Below are 19110 nucleotides of genomic sequence, written 5' to 3' on the forward strand. Positions count from 1 at the left end.
ACGCACCTTAAAAGCAAAAAAAATGTAAAATTTCTCTCAATTTTTTGATTGGAGCTTTACAGGATTAACACGCTTCAGTTGTGTTTACATTTGGAAAATGGCTGCTGCCATCAATACATTTTTTTATGTTGAATAATAGTTTAAACTTGTGTTAATAATAGCCACCATGATCAACACATATTGTTCAGTAATTTTTAGTTTAGTTTTTTTTTTTTTTTTTTTACTGCTGTAGCTAGTTTTGGGAACAGACCAACTCCATCAATTTGATGAAAAGGATTTGTAGAGTAGTTGCTGGCAGCTCTTTATGTCTTTGTTTATAAAAGACAGACAGTGAAGGTGAATGTAGACTGACAGGTTCTCAATCATCACTTAGAGAGTGATAATGTTGCATATCTGACATACTAAATGTTTTCCTGTTTCAAAGTTGCCACAAGAAGCAAAGAAAACATGTTTAAAATCTGGGTCACTGAAGATTGTTTTGTGAGGAAGGGTTTACTTTATAATAGGAAGCACAAACAAATTTGTTGTGTTGCTGTGAAGCTTATTGTCCCATGAGGAACTGTATTTCATCAGGAACTGTGGCATGTCTTATGAGTTTGATTTTCCAGGACAATCAATAGAAGTTGCCATCGTGTTTTGTTACGAGTATGTTTCTCAGTTTTGATCCACAAAGGCCACATGGGAGTTGAAACTCAGTCTTTTGTCATTTGGATACAATGAAATATGGATCAAAAGTTCTAAATCAACAGCCATGTTCACTCAATTTCAATAATGTCATTGCGGGGCAGGGTAGAACTGTCAAAGGTCTTTGCAGATCTGGGTTTAGTCCAATTAACCCCTAAATTAAGGTAAGTTTGGATCCAATACATCAAGTCTTTATTATTACTAGAACCCTCTAATTGAGGTGTACAACAAATTTTGAATTCAACTTTATTTATATAGTACTTTTTATGCCGAAGAGCACCTCCAAGTGCTTTACATGATTAAATAAATAATAGTAGAAATAAGTTTTCTTAAAAACCTGATCATCACCCAGATAAAATTATCTGAGTTTGGCCTACTACCAAAACTATACAACAACAATTTGCTTTTGTAATCTGCAACAACATTATAAAAATGAACAGAGGATGTGCTAAAAAAAATTATAAAACACAGTACATAATGTACCCTTGAATCATGGACGGGATTACTGCTGCTTCAGGATGTTACTTTCAGTTTAGTAAATGTAACTAGGACACATTCACAACTAGGACACTTTATTTAGAAACTTACAGTGGACTCATTTGTCACTCACATGTCCTTGTTTGTTTTCTCACCCATATTCTAATTAAAAATAGCTTAATTTAAGCTGTAAACACTCACATCCTTTATTTGTGTTCTATAAGTGGAGTATAGCTATTTATATTTTGAATTCCTTTATTATTAATGGGGGTGATGAGTTGTTGTTACTCCCTGTCTACCCCGAATCAATTGGCTAAATGTACCTCAGTGTGGAGGCTGTCAGAATTGGGTCACAGCTGTTGTGAAAACGTGTCTGGAACCACAAAAATGTTAATTGAGCCCCAAATAAGAGGTCTTGAGAACAGACTGCTCTTTCTGCTCATCTGAAGTGGTATACCAGGGAGTCCTGGTGGAGGCGAAACTAAACCTGACACGTTCCTTATATAAAACATTACATAAAACACTAGACTTGCGCATTAAAACCATCGAAGCGTAAGGAGTTTTATAACAAAGTAAGCAAAAATGTCTATGTTAAACTAATGCATATGTGTTTTTTGAAGCAAAAACCTACTTTTAAGCATTGATTGTAGCCTGTGAAAGGTTATACAATATTATTAAGTTATATAAGTAAGCCTCGGAACCAGCCAATAGCCGCACAGATCGCTGGTCACGTGTCACGTTGCGCTTGCTTCGGAGAACTGTATATGAAATCCAAAGACGGTTTAGCTGCCAGAGCTAGCAATTAAGATGTTTTTACTCGGTAGAAACTTTATTTTTTCGTGGGATTTCGGTGTCGCGAGGGACAAACCATGAGACCCGGGTTTGTTCGGAGACTAGAAGAGGAGGATATTCGGTCCAAACCGATATTTTTTCTGAGTTCGGCGGGCGGCAAAGGAGCAATCGGGGTTAGCTAACAAGCGTTAGCCGTACTGGCTTCCAGAGGACTCTTATATAAAAACAACCGGGGATCAGCGCCAAACCCACGGAGCTCGTTGGTCTGTAGCGAAAATGTTATCGAGATTATTATTATAATTTTATTATTTTTCGATTTTCTCATCTTCCTGTCTTTTGAGATTAGTTTGTACCGTAACTATAATAATGTTACGATTTACCAAATGGCAAAAGAGCTTCCTACTCGATGAACCAGGAGGACATAACTAATTGATTCAACAAAATCATCAGTATAACTTTCTCTGTGGATTGAATATCATTGCTCTGGAGAAAATGGAGACAGTTTTACGATGCATAAGTGACTTCAAGCCTCTAAATACATGAAACCCGTAGCTCTGCTTTTATTTTATGATACATCGTCGGTTAGCTTGTTTACTTCGCTAGCTTTTCTTTTGGGCTGTCACGTAACAGCAAATGTTATAAAAGGTTCTGCCAGGATCGTGCAGATCGGAAATGACCCTAACCTACTTCCACTGTCCAGGACATATTGGCAGCTCTAGCCTGACATTTATTAACAAACATGGCAATAAGAAGACCATAATTTCTGATTGTGGAGAACTTTGTCTGATTTTTTTCAGACTATCCGTGACTGCAAATATATCTAATTTTTGATCGTTTGGTTGCGCCGTTTTAAGAAGATGGAGACAGGAGTTGAATCCCACCACAGCGAGCAGTTCCTCCACCCGCTGTCCCACCCCGGGGCTGCGGGGATCTGCCCCGAAATGCTGGAGGTGGCAGAGGAGGCTAACCGTGCGGGGGACTACGACCTAGCCGTGGAGATCTACAGCTCCCAACTCTCGGATCTCCAGCAACCAGATCGGGGCTTGTGCCTGAGGAAGGCCGACTCTCTAGCACGCGCTGGGCGGATATCCGAGGCGCTGGACTCCTACTGCATAGCGGCCAATCAGAGCAAACTGCACCCCGAGGAGCTTCAACTTCTGGTGGAAACAATAACACGGACTCTGCGGGACAAAGAGCTGGGTCTCCCCGTGACATTAAACGGTAAAACCGGCTCAGGAGGCGATGGGGTTCCGGATGACGGAGACTGCGAGGATGATGAACCCCTGGATCTGTTTTCGTGTCGCATCTGCAAGTGTTTGCTCCACGAGCCCACAACAGTGGAGTGTGGGCACACTTTCTGCAAACGCTGCTTGGAGGAGGACTCCGTCAGGGACTGTAAACAGTGCAAGCACGCGCTGAGCAAAAGCGACGGGCGCAGAATCAACGTGGTCCTCAGCGGCCTGGTGGACAAACTTTTTGCAACGGAAAGCAAAGCCAGGAGGTTCTGGATTGAGGGGGAGATTTTGTGGAAAAAGCAGAACCAAGCGGAGGCCTTGGAGAAGTACAATGCAGCAGTGGATCAAGGTGAGTTACAGCCTTCAAATGCATTTCACACTTCAAGAAATCCAGTATGTTTTTGCTTTAAATCATCAGATCACCAGAAACGCAACATTTCATTCAGATGTTAGTCTACAAAATAAAACAAAAGTTGAACATAGATTGCAGAGTTCTTGAGGATTAGAATAAGGTAACTATATTTTAATGTAGAAATTGAACTGTGCATGTGGCATTTGCTACAGATCACGTCTGAAGTTCTGATGGTTTTTCAAAACAGGTGACCTACTTTTCACTTCACTTCCTCGTGTCACCACTAAGCGGCGTAACTTTGGGCATTATGTGACGCACTATCCATTACCTAAGTAGCACACTTCCCATCTGCATGACTTCATCATTTCAGCTTCAACCACAATTTCTATTCACATTCAGACAATTATTTGAAGCTGCCATGTGAAACGTTGTATGTTTACTCCTGACTCAGGGACCCCACAATTACATATTCCTCCTTATATCATCATGTGTTGTATCACAAAGTGTCCTGTTAATGAATACAATGCTCAGCATCAACACTCCGCCTCTGCTCTGCTGCTGTTTCATAAGCTTTGTTGGATAACTAGCAAGAAAATAAGTTTTCATAACCTTCACATGTAACATTTCAATGAACCAAATAGTCTTTTATGAAAGTTACCTTTTCTTTACCTCCATCTGTTGTATTGTTCTCACTCCATGCAGCACGATCCAACTGAGCCAAACACTAAATACCACATTGTTTAATGAGTTCCAGCTTGTTGCACAATTTTTAACAAATTATAAAATCAATGTTGTGTCTGTGAGATAAATGCAAGCATTTTGATGTCATATGGCACCATTTCCTAAATCATTCTCCTTGGATCAATTTTGACTCATGCAATCTGTGTAATGAAGGATTCTGGGTGACAGGAAGACAGAGTTCCTTCACAGTGTTGTCACTGCCAGACAATGTTTTCCCAATAAAGACAGCAGGAGGCCTTCTGGTGTGTGTAGTGTAGGATGGGTGTTAATGGTTTCAAGAAATGAGTCTCAGCCTTTCCCAAATTGCCTTTTTAGGGCATCTTTTTGGTGTTGTTTTCAAAGAAACACGATGGGAAAAGATGCAAAGAAGAAGTTAGGCCTGATGTTTTTGTAACAGTAGAGACATTTAACAAATTTGGATTTAGTAAAATATTCTTTAACCAACCAGACTTCAGTTTTTCAGTTTTTTTAGAGAGGAGTAAAAAGGTGGAAACAAGATGGACCTATTATAGAGGTTAGAGTTCCTTAAGTCATTTAGCTTTGTCAGTGTGGCGTTTTTTGAAGTGGAACCAGTTGCTGAACCTATTTCTGGATAAACAAACCAGCTTTTAATTATTTTTATTCTTTCTTTTGTTAAATATGCCACAGACCTACTGGTTAATAAACCAGAAATTAAATAAGGATTTTTCATTTGGTAAAAAAGATTTGTTTTTTTGTAGTTTCCTTGAAATCTAGTTTGCTAACAGATAAATCTTTAAAGAAAGAGGCAAAGTTCATTTGGGTACTCCTTGGATTTGTTATCATGCGCCAAATAGTGTTTTGTTATTGTGACGTAATTATGGCTTACACAAATATGTTTGAGCTGTCCATGTGAAACCAATCATCTAACTAAATTAAACGTTAAATTTGTGCTCCTAATATGCTGTAGTGAGTTGTTAGCAATTCTTATTGATAATGTAATGCACAACAGCGTGGTTTCCAAACCCCAGGCTAGTACATGTCCGTGGGACAACAAACACAGCCCACATTTTGTCCTTTTTATTTATAATCTGATTCTGAAGGAAGTTTTATTTTGGAAAACTACTGGATTCTCCCCCAACACATTAGGGCTGCCACGATTAGTCGACTAATCGACGACTAATCGACTATTAAAATAGTCGACGACTAATTTAATAGTCGATTAGTCGTTACTTTATATTAAATGGAGTCAGTGTAGTAAAGTTGAAAGTTATAATGGTGTTATGCTAGCTTATTGGACTATTTTGGCATTTATTAAGGTTTTTTAGGCTATTTTGGAGTTTTTATTTCAGCTACATGCTAGCTGTCTTTGCTAACTTAGGCTTTTTTTAGGCTAATTTGGCCTTTAACTAATATTTTAGTTGGCTATCAGCATCTTCAGCCATCGTCACTAGCATCTTTTGCGGCCAAATTCAGCTTACATTTCATCTATAATGATGCTAGTGTGAATATATATATATATATAGTTTTTAGTTAGTTTAAAGTGAATGATGGTTAAGATTTTTGTTTTACCTCAACTTTGTGCATGACCCGATTAGTCGACTAATCGGAAAAAATAATCGGTGATTAGTCGACTATTAAAATAATCGTTTGTGGCAGCCCTACAACACATCCCACTCATTCTTGACGCATGTCAAGCCACTTGGTCATGTGTTAAAAATACAGCTGCTACTTTCTAAAAGCGGTTGCACCGACTGCTAAGTTGAAACCCCCAAGCTAGCAAAGTTAAAAAAAACAAATGTGTTTGGAAAGTTTCTTTTGCATAAAAGAGTCAGTGAGGAAACAGAAGAAGAGTCTTTGCAAAGAAAAAAGAAAGCTGCATTGAACAGACAAAACCAGCAGTCTTTACTCCAAACATAGATTTATTACACTTGTTCCCAAACACCATAATAATAAAACTTAATATTCAGCAACCAGATGGCTAATGTTGCAAAGATGCTGCTAATAAAGTTAGCCAAAAGGTGGATTCACATTTATATATATATTATATTTTTTAAAAATACCAGTTTTAGTGACTGTTTTTCTTTTTTTGCTTTTTTGTATTAACCTGTTGCCCTCTTAAGATGTGGCCGAAGTTGGTATCCATTTTTTTTAAGCTTCCACTTTTACATTTTGGGTTAAGGGAAAAATCTAAATCACATTTTTATACATAAAATCTAGTGTACAAATTAAGTAGCAAATATTTTATAAGGGATGACGATGAACTTTAACCTTAAAAGTTAGAGACTCACTCCAATGAAAATTGTGTTTTTGGTGTTTTTAATGTGTTCTTGTTGTATTTTTCTCATGATGGAGAACATATACATAAAAGAATGTAAGATTAAAATGGCATTTCTGAGTATTTCTTTATTCAAATCTGAAGCAGATGAAAAAATACCATTTGAAAAAGTTATTTTGTGACGCATCAAGCGCCATGGACAGGCTAAAGTCTTCCTGCTCTGCTCCATTCTGATACATCAACCACTGATAGACAAATGGATACATTATCTTCTGCATGTTCCTCATCTGAGCTTCATCTGGCTCAAAACTGTACAACTGGATAGTTCCAAAATTGCATGCCATTTTTATTGCACAGGTAATGTTAGGAAGGAGTTGTGAGGGGCTGTAAGCTAGTGGGAGAGAGTGTAAACAAAGGGATGGTGGGATATTAGTGGAGGCTTACTTATGCGTCAACAGTTCTGACCACAACTCTGAGGTGAATTTCTGGTGCTTTCTTGCCTCGCTGCATAAACCTTGTCCTGGAAAACTACACGTTTTTTTTTTTTTTTTCCCTAAAAACGACCTAATTATAATTATAAGACAACTGGGAGTGCTTTAACAGTTGATGAGAGTGGAACTTAAAGAAGAACTGGAAGTTACAGACGTTCCATAAAAGTATTGTGAGACATAAAACTAGTCCGTGACCTGAAAAAGTTTGGGGACTACTGGTGTGCAGATTAAAACCAAACTAGGTCATTTTTACTGATTACATACAGTTAATAGTGTCCTAGCATAGTGTCTGTTCAATTTTGAATCATATTTAAATTAAAGTACACTAAAAAACAAAAGTATTCTATTTACATTATCTGAGATTGCTCTGCCAAATACTGAAACGAGTATAGCCTAAGCTCAAGAAAGAACATTTATAAATCATATGAAAATAATACCTTTGAAGATTGATTTGGTCATTTATGTAGACATACTCAATGTTTCTGTTTAGTTTAAGTAAGTTAGAATCCATACTGGGTGTGTAATGTAGTAAGGCTATGTAACATTCTCAAGGAATGCATAGTCTTTACCAGTTTGAAGGCAATACATGCATAAGATGCAATTGTGTTTATAATCATTCTTCCTCATGCAAATAATAATGATAATTTTCCAAAATTCACTTTATTTAACCTGTTAATTGCAATTTTATGGAAGGATTTGGGTCCACTGTGGCTGTAAGTAGCTCAGTAGATTATGTACGCCAGTCAACAATTATACAATGTAGTTGTGCTAGTCATTTTATTTAACCAACATTTCTCAAGTTTTCTTTCCTAAAACAACATTTTATGAAGTATTTTTCAAGATCAGTTTTTGACAGAATATTTCAATCTTAGCAAAAGTAAAACAAGCATTTTAAAAACTTATTTCTACATTTTAAAAGAACTCCTGCAAAGTGCAGATATAAAAAATGAACTCAAATCTTTTTTTTATTTTACTTGTAAATAAGGATGTATGTAAATAAGTAAATGTGTTTTGTTTCATACATTTGTCTTGTTTGGTTTATTTGTTTTTAGACACATTTCAGAACCATATTGATGTATGGTTTTCTTCAAACCTGTCTATTTTTAGAGCACAGCTTCTGTAGACTTAATCATTTGTGCTTCACGTGAGAGATGTTATCATATAGTAGGAATGTGTAAACATGTTGTTTAGGTGGAGCACAGAGAAGTACTTTGCTTACAGCACATTGCAGGTGTCTGAGATTCTTTCTATGATGACTTGTTGCTTGTCTATCAACGCCAGACTTGCACAATGTGGCCACAACATTGCCATGCAAAAGAAATGGGAACATAATGGGATATAAAACACATTTTACACTGAATCTGTCATTTTCACGTGTTTTTTGGGGGGCAACAACGGAAAGAATAACCAGTTGTGACTTTTATGAAGAGCGCAACCCAGTAAAGTTAAGAATAGCAATGAAAAAAGGCAGTTCTAGTCCACACGTGCACATTTTTTCCCTTCTACGTCTCACACAAAATCACGCTCACAGAGCTCTCTTCACAAAACAAATTTCCATCCGTATGGTAAATCCAAAAATGTTTGGAAAATTCCACATGATTCCATAACCCAGTGTTAAAAGAACCCCTTATTTCCTTCAGATTTATTATTCTTTTCTGGATAACATTTGTCAGTGTTGTAATGTTTAAACTCTTTTTGTAGAGGAGTTTTACTTTTACATTTTACTTAGAAAAATAAGAGGAGTGTTTTAGTTTCATTAGAAATGAGTGTTTTCTTCTCAGAATTCCTCTTTTACATTTCTCAGTCTCTGGTGGGGACTGAGGCAGACTGTTGAGTTTGATTTCACAACAAAGAAACTTTTGTATAGTAATGAGGGACATGTGAATATGTTTTCCTTTTTAATTTGTTTGTACAAACGTGGACTTGGGACAGGTTAAACATGCCGATTAATGGTGAAATGACAGATTACAAAAGACAATCTTGTCAATCGATGAACAAACAGGCATACGTGTCTGCAGGAGCATCACTATATCATCTACATTTGATAAATTCATGTGTCCCATTACCTTTAAACAATGGCAAAAAGGTCAGCTTGTGCCCTAATGAAATGAAGCAAAATGTACTGGCAGATGGCTGCTGTCGTGCCTGATTCAAACATTCTTTTCTTGTCCACGTGAATCTGTTCTCATGCTACATGTTTCATTATTGGCCCACTTTTGCTAGACCTAGAAACGCCTGTCCCTTCCCTGGAGGCATACCCACTGAGCTGATCTGTATCTGTTCTTGTGTGTGTGTGCAGTGCCCTCTTTAGGCCGGCTTATGTGTGAACGAGCCGAACTGCACATGGAGATGAGGAACTTTGCTCAGGCAGCGCAGGATGCCAACACGCTCTGCAGGTTGAAACCTCTGTGGACAAAGGTGAGCTCCAAAGAACCCCAAAGGAAAGTCTTTTTAGGTCAAGAAGCCTTCATTGTGAAGTGTTGCTTTCACGGCTTGTTTGCCTGTTATCAGTGTTATCGTTTCTGAAGTGTGCACACTGTGACTGCCAAGAACAGGTTGTTCCCTAATGACCAGAGGGAAGACATAGTTGTTCTTTTTGTTCCCAACTATGTAGTTAGAACATGCAGTGCAAGATCGGCAGCTATGACCTCACTCCTTTCAGTTATGTTAATAAACCCATTGAAAATGTAATTAAGATCAACCACAACCTGTATTTAAGTCTACCTCTGAATTCAACTTTTTCTTGATTTTAGCTGCTAACATATTTTTTCTGCCCTCAAAAACCTTAATAAAAATGATTCCTGGACTAAATTTCGTTCACATGACTGCAAACTTAGAATTGTATTTGTTATACTACATAATCACTGACACGCGTGTATAGTTCATAGTGTTCACACTTCTTCTTTTTCTACTGTTTACTGGCGCATGTCTGCCACCTACTGGTGGAAGAAGCTTTCTGCACAATATCAAAGCAATGCAAGTTTGACTTTAGACATTTTCTTTCACAGCTCCATTCCGATATGTTAAAAAGTTGGTGTTGTGTAATTCCTGCCGGGCACAAACAACAATTAGAATTCATACATCACTGCCAAATCCGAGTTCCTTATTGGTCAAAGTTTGACCTAATTTAACTTGGCCACCCGTTTTGTATGTAGAGCCAGAAAACGCTGATATAAACTTAAGTAGCTTCTTGTTAATGGGAGAGTTTTGAACACAGAAACCCAATCATAGACTTTTGATCAGACGAGGTCGCTTGAATGCACGTTTCTAAGGGTGGTGTGAACGTAGCTCAATGTGGATAAAATATTTGCTTAATAACTCGATGACGTCTCTTCTCCCATTAGGCTCACTCCCTGAAGGCCGCGGCCCTGAGTAAAGCCGGACGAAATGACGAGGCTTTGCAGGAGTACCTGCTGTGTGTGGCGCTGAAGCCCGGCTGGACCAAAATGAAACTGGAGGCTCAAAAGGTGAGGACAGAGCTGTTTTTTTTTATTATTTTTTAATTTTACTATTATTTTTTTTCCCATGAAACAATTACAAAACAATACAACAAACAAAATTGTTTTTTGTGATAATGAAAGGAGAACAAAATTTGACAAGTGTAGTTTAAAAACATAATTTAACTCTAAAATGTAGACAAAATAACCAACATTTCTTCTTGTTTATATTCATAATGATAATTCCCTCTAAATGTTTTTTGTTTGATAGCTTTTTTAAATTAAGCATATTTTAATTTCTCTCCAGATAATTAAAAAAAATTCAAAATAAACGTTGATTAAGTAACAGAAATAACAAAAAAAAGACTACCAAAAGTGTCAGAGTAAAATTAAATATAATTTTTACCACCATCACCACCCACCTGTTGAATAACAGTTTAATAATTCAACAGTGGAAAACAATCACTTGTCTTCGTTGATTTAAGATGGGAAAACTTCATGTCTCTGCCACATCTTTTTTTTTTTTTTATCTCAGTGGACTTTAGACATCAATGCATGACCTTATTTTGTCTCTTCAGGTCCTCAGTGAGGTCTTCTCCTCCGTGTTTGAGAACGAGGAGTTGACAACCCCATTGCACCCTCTTCAGGGAGGCCTGGCCTCCAGGCTCATCAAACCCCCTGCATTGCTCAGGTCCCTGAGGCCGCTGACGCAGAAAGCTGGCTCCTCCTCACAGGTCATTAAAAAAAAAAAAATCACACTGTCCACCTCCTTTGAAAGTTTACTTGTCAATTCTATAAAATCTCATTTTTTTTACATTAGTTTATATGGAAGATGAAACAAATGTAACTTTAATGACACTAAAATAATTCAAATTGTAATTACTTTTTGAGTCATTTACCTTTTTGTCCCTTAAATCAGTTTACCTTGTATTTACTATGATAGAGTTTTCAATTCTCTGTTTCTTTGCATACCAGAATCTCACCTCATATTGACGTCTCTGTCTGCCGACACATTTAGGAACCAGAGTTCAGCGTGTTCAAAAGTGTTCCAGTGGATGACTTGTCCTCCAGAGCTTCTCCTCTGTCTCCTGGTAAATCGGATCCGGGTGCAGGAGAAGGCAGCTCCAAGAGTCTGGCTAACGTTTTAGCTGCCTTACCGGCTCCCCCTGGTGGCCTTAAGAGGAAACACAGCACTGAAGACCCTTTAGCAAACTTCAACCCTCCCTCCAAACTTCCTAGACCTGGTAAGAAATGTACCTTTACCTACAATAAAAATAATTTTGAGTTTAGAAAATAATACTTATTCGTATTTACTATTAACTAATGAAACAATAATAGATTTAATTTGTTTTGGGTTTTTTTTTCTAATAATTTACAGGCTTTAGTTGGAAGTTTTTTTCTCACTCTTTCTCAACCCAAATCTCTTGTGATGTTGCAAAGTCAGTCCCAAATAAAGTGCTGATAATGTTTTAAAGAACTTAATATAAAGAAATTGACTCTAAATGCTATAAACAGATCTATAGAATTTACATTTTTACCACATGGCACAGAAATTCTTGTAAAGTTGATATGTTTAAACCAAAGCTGCTCCCAAGTTGAGTATAGAAAACACAGAAGAACAAGAGGTTGTTATAATGTTTTATTTAAATTGTTATCCCCTTTGCAGATGAATCATGCACTATTCAGTCAGCTGCAGTAGCTGGAGGAAGGGTTGTTGCCACAGAGCTGTTGGACAGTGGAGATATGGAGTGCTCCCTTTGTATGAGGTAGATATCCTGATGTTTAAGCACACAACATTTTTTTTTTTTGATTTTTACCAGTCCATTTGATTCGGGGCTCTTTTCACTAATGACATCCTTTGATTGTTTGGCAGATTGTTCTATGAACCCGTGACCACCCCCTGTGGACACACCTTCTGCCTCAAATGTTTGGAGCGCTGCCTGGACCACAACTCTAACTGCCCTCTGTGCAAAGAAAATCTAGCTGAGGTATGTTTGTATATGCATATCAAATCGATCTCTTCCGAGTACATTTTTTACTCTTTTTTTTTTTTTTTTGTGCTGTTGCAGTATCTTGCAGCTAGAGGTTATAATAAGACCTTTCTGATGGAGGAAGTCCTGCAGCGTTACCTTGGAGACGAATTGGTGGAGAGGAGAAAAATCCATGAAGAGGAAATGAAGGAGCTGTCCAAGTGAGTTTAGGGGTGATGTTGCAAACATTACCTCCTTTGTTTGCCTTCTGCTATAAACAGTCTAAACCATGGGAAGGGTCTCCATTCTAATCACTTCTCCGTCTGTTTCAGTTTGAATCAGGAAGTGCCCATCTTTGTGTGCACAATGGCATTCCCGACCATCCCATGTCCACTGCACGTATTTGAACCGCGCTACCGCCTTATGATCCGCCGCTCCATGGAGACGGGAACCAAACAGTTCGGGATGTGCATAGCCGATGAGCTGAAAGGCTTTGCTGACCATGGCTGCATGCTGCAGGTGAGGGCTGCTTTTCATATCCCTTTGCTTTGTGTTGGACCCGCTACTCCCAGACCAGATTCATTTGAGATCAACTCCTGCAGGTACGAGATGTGAAGTTCTTTCCCGATGGGCGCTCTGTGGTCGACACTATCGGCATATCACGGTTTAAGGTTCTCAGCCACGGCCAAAGAGACGGCTACCACACCGCAAAGATAGAGTACCTGGAGGACAAGAAGGTGAGCTGAGAGAAGGATGGTTTCCACATGGACATCATAGTCCTGAGTGAAAGCTGCTGTCACAGGAATAGAAGTAAATTCTGTCTTTTCAACAGGTTAATGGGGAGGAGCTGACAGACCTGCTGAAGCTGCACGACTCTGTTTACGAGCAGGCCAGTAACTGGTTCACCTCACTGAAAGACAACATGAAGAGTCAGATCCTCAGCCACTTTGGACATCTACCCAGCAAGGACTTAGACCCACAGGTAGAAAGACACTCATGACAAGCGACAGTTTGAGGTTGTCTTGTGTTAAAGCTGTGCATCAGGCAGACACACAACTGAACTCAACGCTCTGATCTATTTTTAGTCAAAAAAAAAAAAAAGCTTGATTGTTTTCTAGAACATACAGTGGGGATCAAAAGTTTGGGCACCCCAAGTAAAATGTTATTGTGCATAAAGAATCCAAGCACAGATTGAAAAATCATCCAAAGGTATCAGATTACAGTTGAGACTGTCTTTTAAAATTTAGGTTTTATTTCCATCATTTACCCTTTCAAAATAACAGAAAGCAAAATAATGACGTGTGCAAAAGTTTGGGCACCCTTCAGGATTTAAAGTATTCACCACCGTCTTTGGAAAAGCTGAGACCTGACAATGTCATGGATTGATCACTGTCATCACTGGCAAAGACGGGTGATTCAATCTCAAAGATTTTAAATAATCTGATTCTCTGACCTCAGTCCAACAATCAGCATCATGGGATCTTCCAAGTAGGTGACTAGAACACTGAAACTGAAAATAGTTGATGCTCACAAAGCAGAAGGCTATAGCAAAACATTTTCAGATGTAATTAAGAAATGGCAGTCAACAGGAACAGTGGATGATCTGGAACAAGTTAGTACAAGCTACTCACTCTGCAGGGTGCCCAAACTTTTGTACACACCATTATTTTGTTTTACAGAAGAACATACATGTTCAGGAGTGAAACATGACTTATCCTCACAGATGAACCCTTCCTGTTTCTCCACAGGCCAGTCCCAGCGGTCCCGCCTGGTGCTGGTGGCTGCTGGCCGTCCTGCCGCTGGAGAACAGAGCCCAGCTCACCATCTTAGCCATGACGTCGTTCAAAGACCGCCTCATTGCAATCCGACGGGTCCTCATCTTCGTTACTCGCAAGAGGCCGCGGTGATCCAGCATCTACCCTGGTGGAATTAGGGGTGGGGGGGAGGTGCTGGGGCATTTTTATGCATTTCAGAAATGTATGGTTTCCTTCTTTCACTGTAGTACCAATAGGCACTAATTAATGCTGGCGTGTTGGCGTTGTTTCACTCCTTTGCTCCGGTGTCTCTCACATTGTGATATGTAGCCTTCTTTGGGATGTTTCTGTTGGTGGCGGTCGGGAAGGAGGACATTCCTGCCGCCTCCACAGCCCAACAGTTTTCAGTCAAAGTTCACGTCTTTGTTTCCGGCTGAGTTAAGGCGAGGACAGTTCACACTTTTGGGAGATTTACCTCCCTTTATATTGAAGGAATGGGCGCTTTCTCACAACAAACCAACTCATTTATTGAAAAATACACAAGTGAATGTACCGATCTGTATGTGGATTTATTCCCACCCTCGCCCCGTCCTGCCTTACCACACTTACAGAAACAGTTTTGGAGCATCAGAATGGATCCTGCACCAGCAACCCTCACCTCCCTCGGTTAGAGAAATACCTCAGACTTTTCTGTGAGGAAGCACAGAGAGTCCCGGCCATCACCGCGTCCGAGCAAACGTTCTCCACTACAAACCACAGACTCCCCATCGGAAGAACAAGCGCATCTCCTGGAGAACTTGCTGAGAGAAGATCAAAGAAAGCGTTGAGATTCTGAGCAGGAAGACGCACAACTTAAACTCGGAAGGAATATGCAGACAGAAAAGCCTCTTCCTTCCTTCTGCTGACCTGGAACTCTCGATTGTAGCATATCTTTATAATGAATACGGCTGTAGTGGTAGAAGTGTGTATATTTCTATGTTTGTCTCTCTGCTTTACCATAATCTGTACCATTAAATCTCCATTTGACTTATTTATTGTGTCTTTTATTACTCTGCAGCCTTTTTTTTCATTTGGACTTTTCACCACTTCAGCTTTCAGAATAAAATGCAATTCGTCAAAATTTAGTTTGAAGTTTTATTTGGTTGATTGTATACATTTAACATTTCACAACCTTTAAATGATAGTCTACATCAACCAAAAAGGAATGGGCTGAAGTACCATGCTTATCAAAGCTAATCCAAAAAATACTTACACAGACACGAAACCTAAGATCATGTTGCTGCATTAAAATGCTTCATTTGATCCAAACAAGTAAATTTTTGATACAAAAGTCTTAAAAAAAGAATGTTGAAAAGAACCAAGTTTAAAGTTAGATAAAAACTTCAGAAAGCAGTATTTAGCACTTTTGTGTCAGCTCTTAAAAGATCAAAACTTCAATTATTGACAGAAAAAGGTCCAGCAGCTTACTTGTTAGAATGGTTATTCATTTAAAAACCGCTGAACAGGTTTCTCACGTGCACCTGAGACTGTCAATAGACTCTGCGCGGCACACGCTCTCCAGACAGAGGTGTGACGTCACTGCAATCTCTTTTTTTAGTGAATCAAATAATAAAAAATAAAAAAAAGATCTCATTCATTGTCGTGTTTTTAATGACTTATCGTGTGAGTTGGTTTGTGCTTTATTGCAAAATGATGATTTAATGGAAAAAGTGTTATTTCAAAACTGTATTTTTCTAAATTCCTAGAATTTAGATAAAATTTTAGGCAAATGTGTAATGGAAACGCAGCTAGTGATTCTAGCTGGTGGGTCACTCCTTCCTTCCTCTCTTTCTTCACTCTTCTCTCTTTCACTCACTGCTGTAGTTTACTCCCAGATAGAAGAAATCAGGAGGACTGGTGTCTCTGTCCTGATGCCTCATCCATGAGGTCAAATCAACAGTAGCAGCAGTGGACTCCCACTAACCTCCTGATGCTGGATACTCACAATCCTGAACACAAAGGATCATAATAGAGAGCAGAAAAAAGAAGATACAAACCTTTTTATAACATGCATATTTAATATGTATCAAACATGTTATATTCTTTTTTTTAATCTCAAAAGTGTTCAATTCAGGTAAATAAAATATTTTTTTAAAATAGACAGGGGCAATAAATGACAAAATAGCAACGTGGGGGGTGTTTGTTTAAATTTTGGTACTTTTAAAGGGTAATCAAATAGTGCAGTTGGTTGCGTAATCCAAGGAGTGTATCGACGGAGCTGTGAAGATGTACTTCCGGTTTCTCGATGGCCTAGCGGTTAAACTCTCGCTCTAACAATCAAGAAGTTACTGGTTCGAACCCAACTCGGGGCTTATTTGTTCGTTTGTTTTTTTTTTTATCTCAAAACTGTTCAATTCAGGTAAATAAAATATTTTTAAAAAATAGACAGGGGCAATAAATGACAAAATAGCAACGTGGGGGGTGTTTGTTTTGACTTTGGTACTTTTAAAGGGCAATAAAATAGTGCAGTTGGTTGCGTAATCCACGGACTGTATCCACGAAGCTGTGATGACGTACTTCCGGTTTCTCGATAGCCTAGCGGTTAAACTCCCGCTCTGACAATCAAGAGGTTACTGGTTCGAACCCAACTCGGGGCTTAGTAGTTTGTTTCTTTTTTTTTTATCTCAAAACTGTTCAATTCAGGTAAATAAAATATTTTAAAAAAATAGACAGGGGCAATAAATGACAAAATAGCAACGTGGGGGGTGTTTGTTTTGATTTTGGTACTTTTAAATTGTAATCAAATAGTGCAGTTGGAGGCTTAATCTATGGACTCTTTGCACGTAGCTGTGACGTAGTTTCTCCACAGAACTTGCCTGAAGAGAACTTCCATTTTTGTGGTTTATTTCTATGGGACTTTTTTTAGTTCCATCAGACTCTGTTTTTTTTTTAATCCCTGAATTTTTATTCTGATTTTTTTAACTTCTGAATTTTTATTCTGATTTTTTTTAACCTCAGAAATTTAATCTTGAATTTTTTTTCAACCCTTGCTTTTTAAACAGCAAAATTTTATGCCCTCAAAAATATTTTCTATCTTAAAAAAATTCAGTGTTTTTAATTTCGAGACTTGGCTCTGGCTCTGCTGGAAAAGATTTCCCCCTTAGGCCAAAAAAACAGTGGGACAACCTAAAAAAATTACAAAGTATGTTGATGTGTGGTGAAGAATATGATACATGTTAAATATGCATGTTATAAAAAGGTTTGTATCTTCTTTTTTCTGCTCTCTATTATGATCCTTTGTGTTCAGGATTGTGAGTATCCAGCATCAGGAAGTTAGTGGGAGTCCCCTGCTGCTACTGTGATTTGACCTCATGGATGAGGCATCAGGACAGAGACACCAGTCCTCCTGATTTCTTCTATCTGGGAGTAAACTCCACAGATAAGTACAGCAGTGGGTGAAAGAGAGGAAGGAAGGAGTGAGCCACCAAGTGGAAGAAGGAAAAATAAACAGTAGCTGCATTTCCATTACACATTTGCGCAAAACTTTATAGAAATTCTAGGAATTTGGAAAAACACAGTTTCGAAATGACACTCTTTCCATTAAAACGCGGTCATTAAGAACACGGCGATGGATGAGATCAAGTATTTTTTTTATTTGATTCACTAACAAAGGAGCATTGCAGTGACGTCACAGCTCTGTCTGGAAAGGAGTCTATTGACAGTCCCAGGTGCACGTGAGAAACCTGTTCAGCGGTTTTTAAATAAATCATTCTAACAAGTAAGCTGCTGGACCTTTTTTTTCAGTTTAAAAACTCAACAAGATCCATTTAAGTTTCTGTCCCTGCACTCGCACTTTCCCTCAAACGAGAATTCAGCGTCTTACTCAGGCTCCAAGCTGCAGAAGTGTAGCTGCAGATGAAGCGATGAGAATCTTGGTGATTTTATTATGGAGGAGCTGAACGATTCCGTATGACACTCAACTTATAAAGAGCTGTGAAGCTGTTGGATCTCTCCTGCCGCCCGCTGTGCTGTGCTCATGACAGACACTTCATACAAAGAGGCGCATCTATTTTGAAGAGTGTTCCATTACAGTTTTGCGAAAAATGTCTGTTTCGAAACTCCCGAAATACCACCCCCTCTAAGGGCAAAAACGTTTTTTTTTTTTTTTTTTTTTTTGGAATTGTGGTTTCCATTAGGAGAATGTATCAAAATTCCAATTTGCGAAATCTCAGAGTTAATGGAAACGTGACTAGTGATGAGCTTCTAGACCTGATCAGAGAGGACATGAGGCAGAAGAGCAGAGCGCACGAGAGAGGAGGGAGACTTTTGACCAACTTTAGTCTCCTGGAAAAAAATGCCAACAAATAACCACATTTGATTTCTGAGAATAAATGAAGTTTATATTTGATGTATTAAAATGTTTGCTTTTCTAATATAAATAAAGGTATAAATCCAACACAGTAATCGTCAGTCATTGTAAGACTTTGACTTCTAACTATTTACAAAGATGGTCAACATTGATGGGGGGGCTGCAACTGAGACACAGGGATGGAACTTTCTGGGTGGTGATTGGAACATCTTGCAGGATGGTCTGCAGAGTTTCAGGATGCATCTTCACTGTAGACTGCATCGTCCATCTTCACGGTTTACAGGGTTGGCTGTGGACGGATGCTGCATGACCAAAAATGATCCATAAATACATAAATATGAGATAATGCATGCAGCGTCCTAAAATTTTTTCAACAAAAACTTAAAAAAAAAATCACTTGATTAATTAATTACCTGTTAAAAGTAATCAAGGTGTGGTGCTACCTCCTGCAGGGCAGAAACCTCAGTAGGTAGTTGGTTCTGCAAGAGAGCATCGCTGGTGGCCCCCAAAACAGCCTCTTCCTCCTCATCATCACCTCCGCATCTTCCTCTGGGGCCTCGGCGTCGTCAGCACAGGGGCAAATATTTTGCAGG

General features: G+C 38.6%; 1 protein-coding gene and 1 long non-coding RNA gene across 2 annotated transcripts; one reads left to right on the forward strand and one right to left on the reverse strand.

The window, feature by feature from the left end:
* The first annotated feature begins 1880 nt into the window (after positions 1–1880).
* On the forward strand, positions 1881–15199 carry lonrf2 (LON peptidase N-terminal domain and ring finger 2). The gene is made up of 12 exons (XM_024286686.2): positions 1881–3537; positions 9308–9426; positions 10353–10475; positions 11024–11179; positions 11464–11689; positions 12112–12211; positions 12319–12433; positions 12515–12636; positions 12748–12934; positions 13018–13152; positions 13248–13397; positions 14164–15199. Exons 1-12 carry the CDS (start codon positions 2811–2813, stop codon positions 14320–14322), a joined length of 2319 nt encoding a protein of 772 aa, XP_024142454.1. The 5' UTR covers positions 1881–2810; the 3' UTR covers positions 14323–15199.
* Positions 15200–18273: 3074 nt separating this feature from the next.
* On the reverse strand, positions 18274–19104 carry LOC118597948. Its single transcript, XR_004946977.1, has 2 exons — positions 18931–19104; positions 18274–18819 (listed from the first exon to the last, which is right to left on the reverse strand). It is a non-coding gene; the product is annotated as an uncharacterized LOC118597948 (long non-coding RNA).
* Between the last annotated feature and the right edge of the window lie 6 nt (positions 19105–19110).

This window comes from Oryzias melastigma, linkage group LG21 (genome assembly GCF_002922805.2).
Source record: "Oryzias melastigma strain HK-1 linkage group LG21, ASM292280v2, whole genome shotgun sequence".
NCBI classification, from domain to species: domain Eukaryota; kingdom Metazoa; phylum Chordata; class Actinopteri; order Beloniformes; family Adrianichthyidae; genus Oryzias; species Oryzias melastigma.

Coding starts and splice junctions, on each gene's coding strand:
- lonrf2 (XM_024286686.2), top strand. CDS start 2,811: ATGGAGACAGGAGTTGAATCCCACCACAGCGAGCAGTTCCTCCACCCG. Junction 3,538..9,307: donor CAATGCAGCAGTGGATCAAG/GTGAGTTACAGC, acceptor GTGTGTGTGCAG/TGCCCTCTTTAGGCCGGCTT. Junction 12,935..13,017: donor ACCATGGCTGCATGCTGCAG/GTGAGGGCTGCT, acceptor CAACTCCTGCAG/GTACGAGATGTGAAGTTCTT.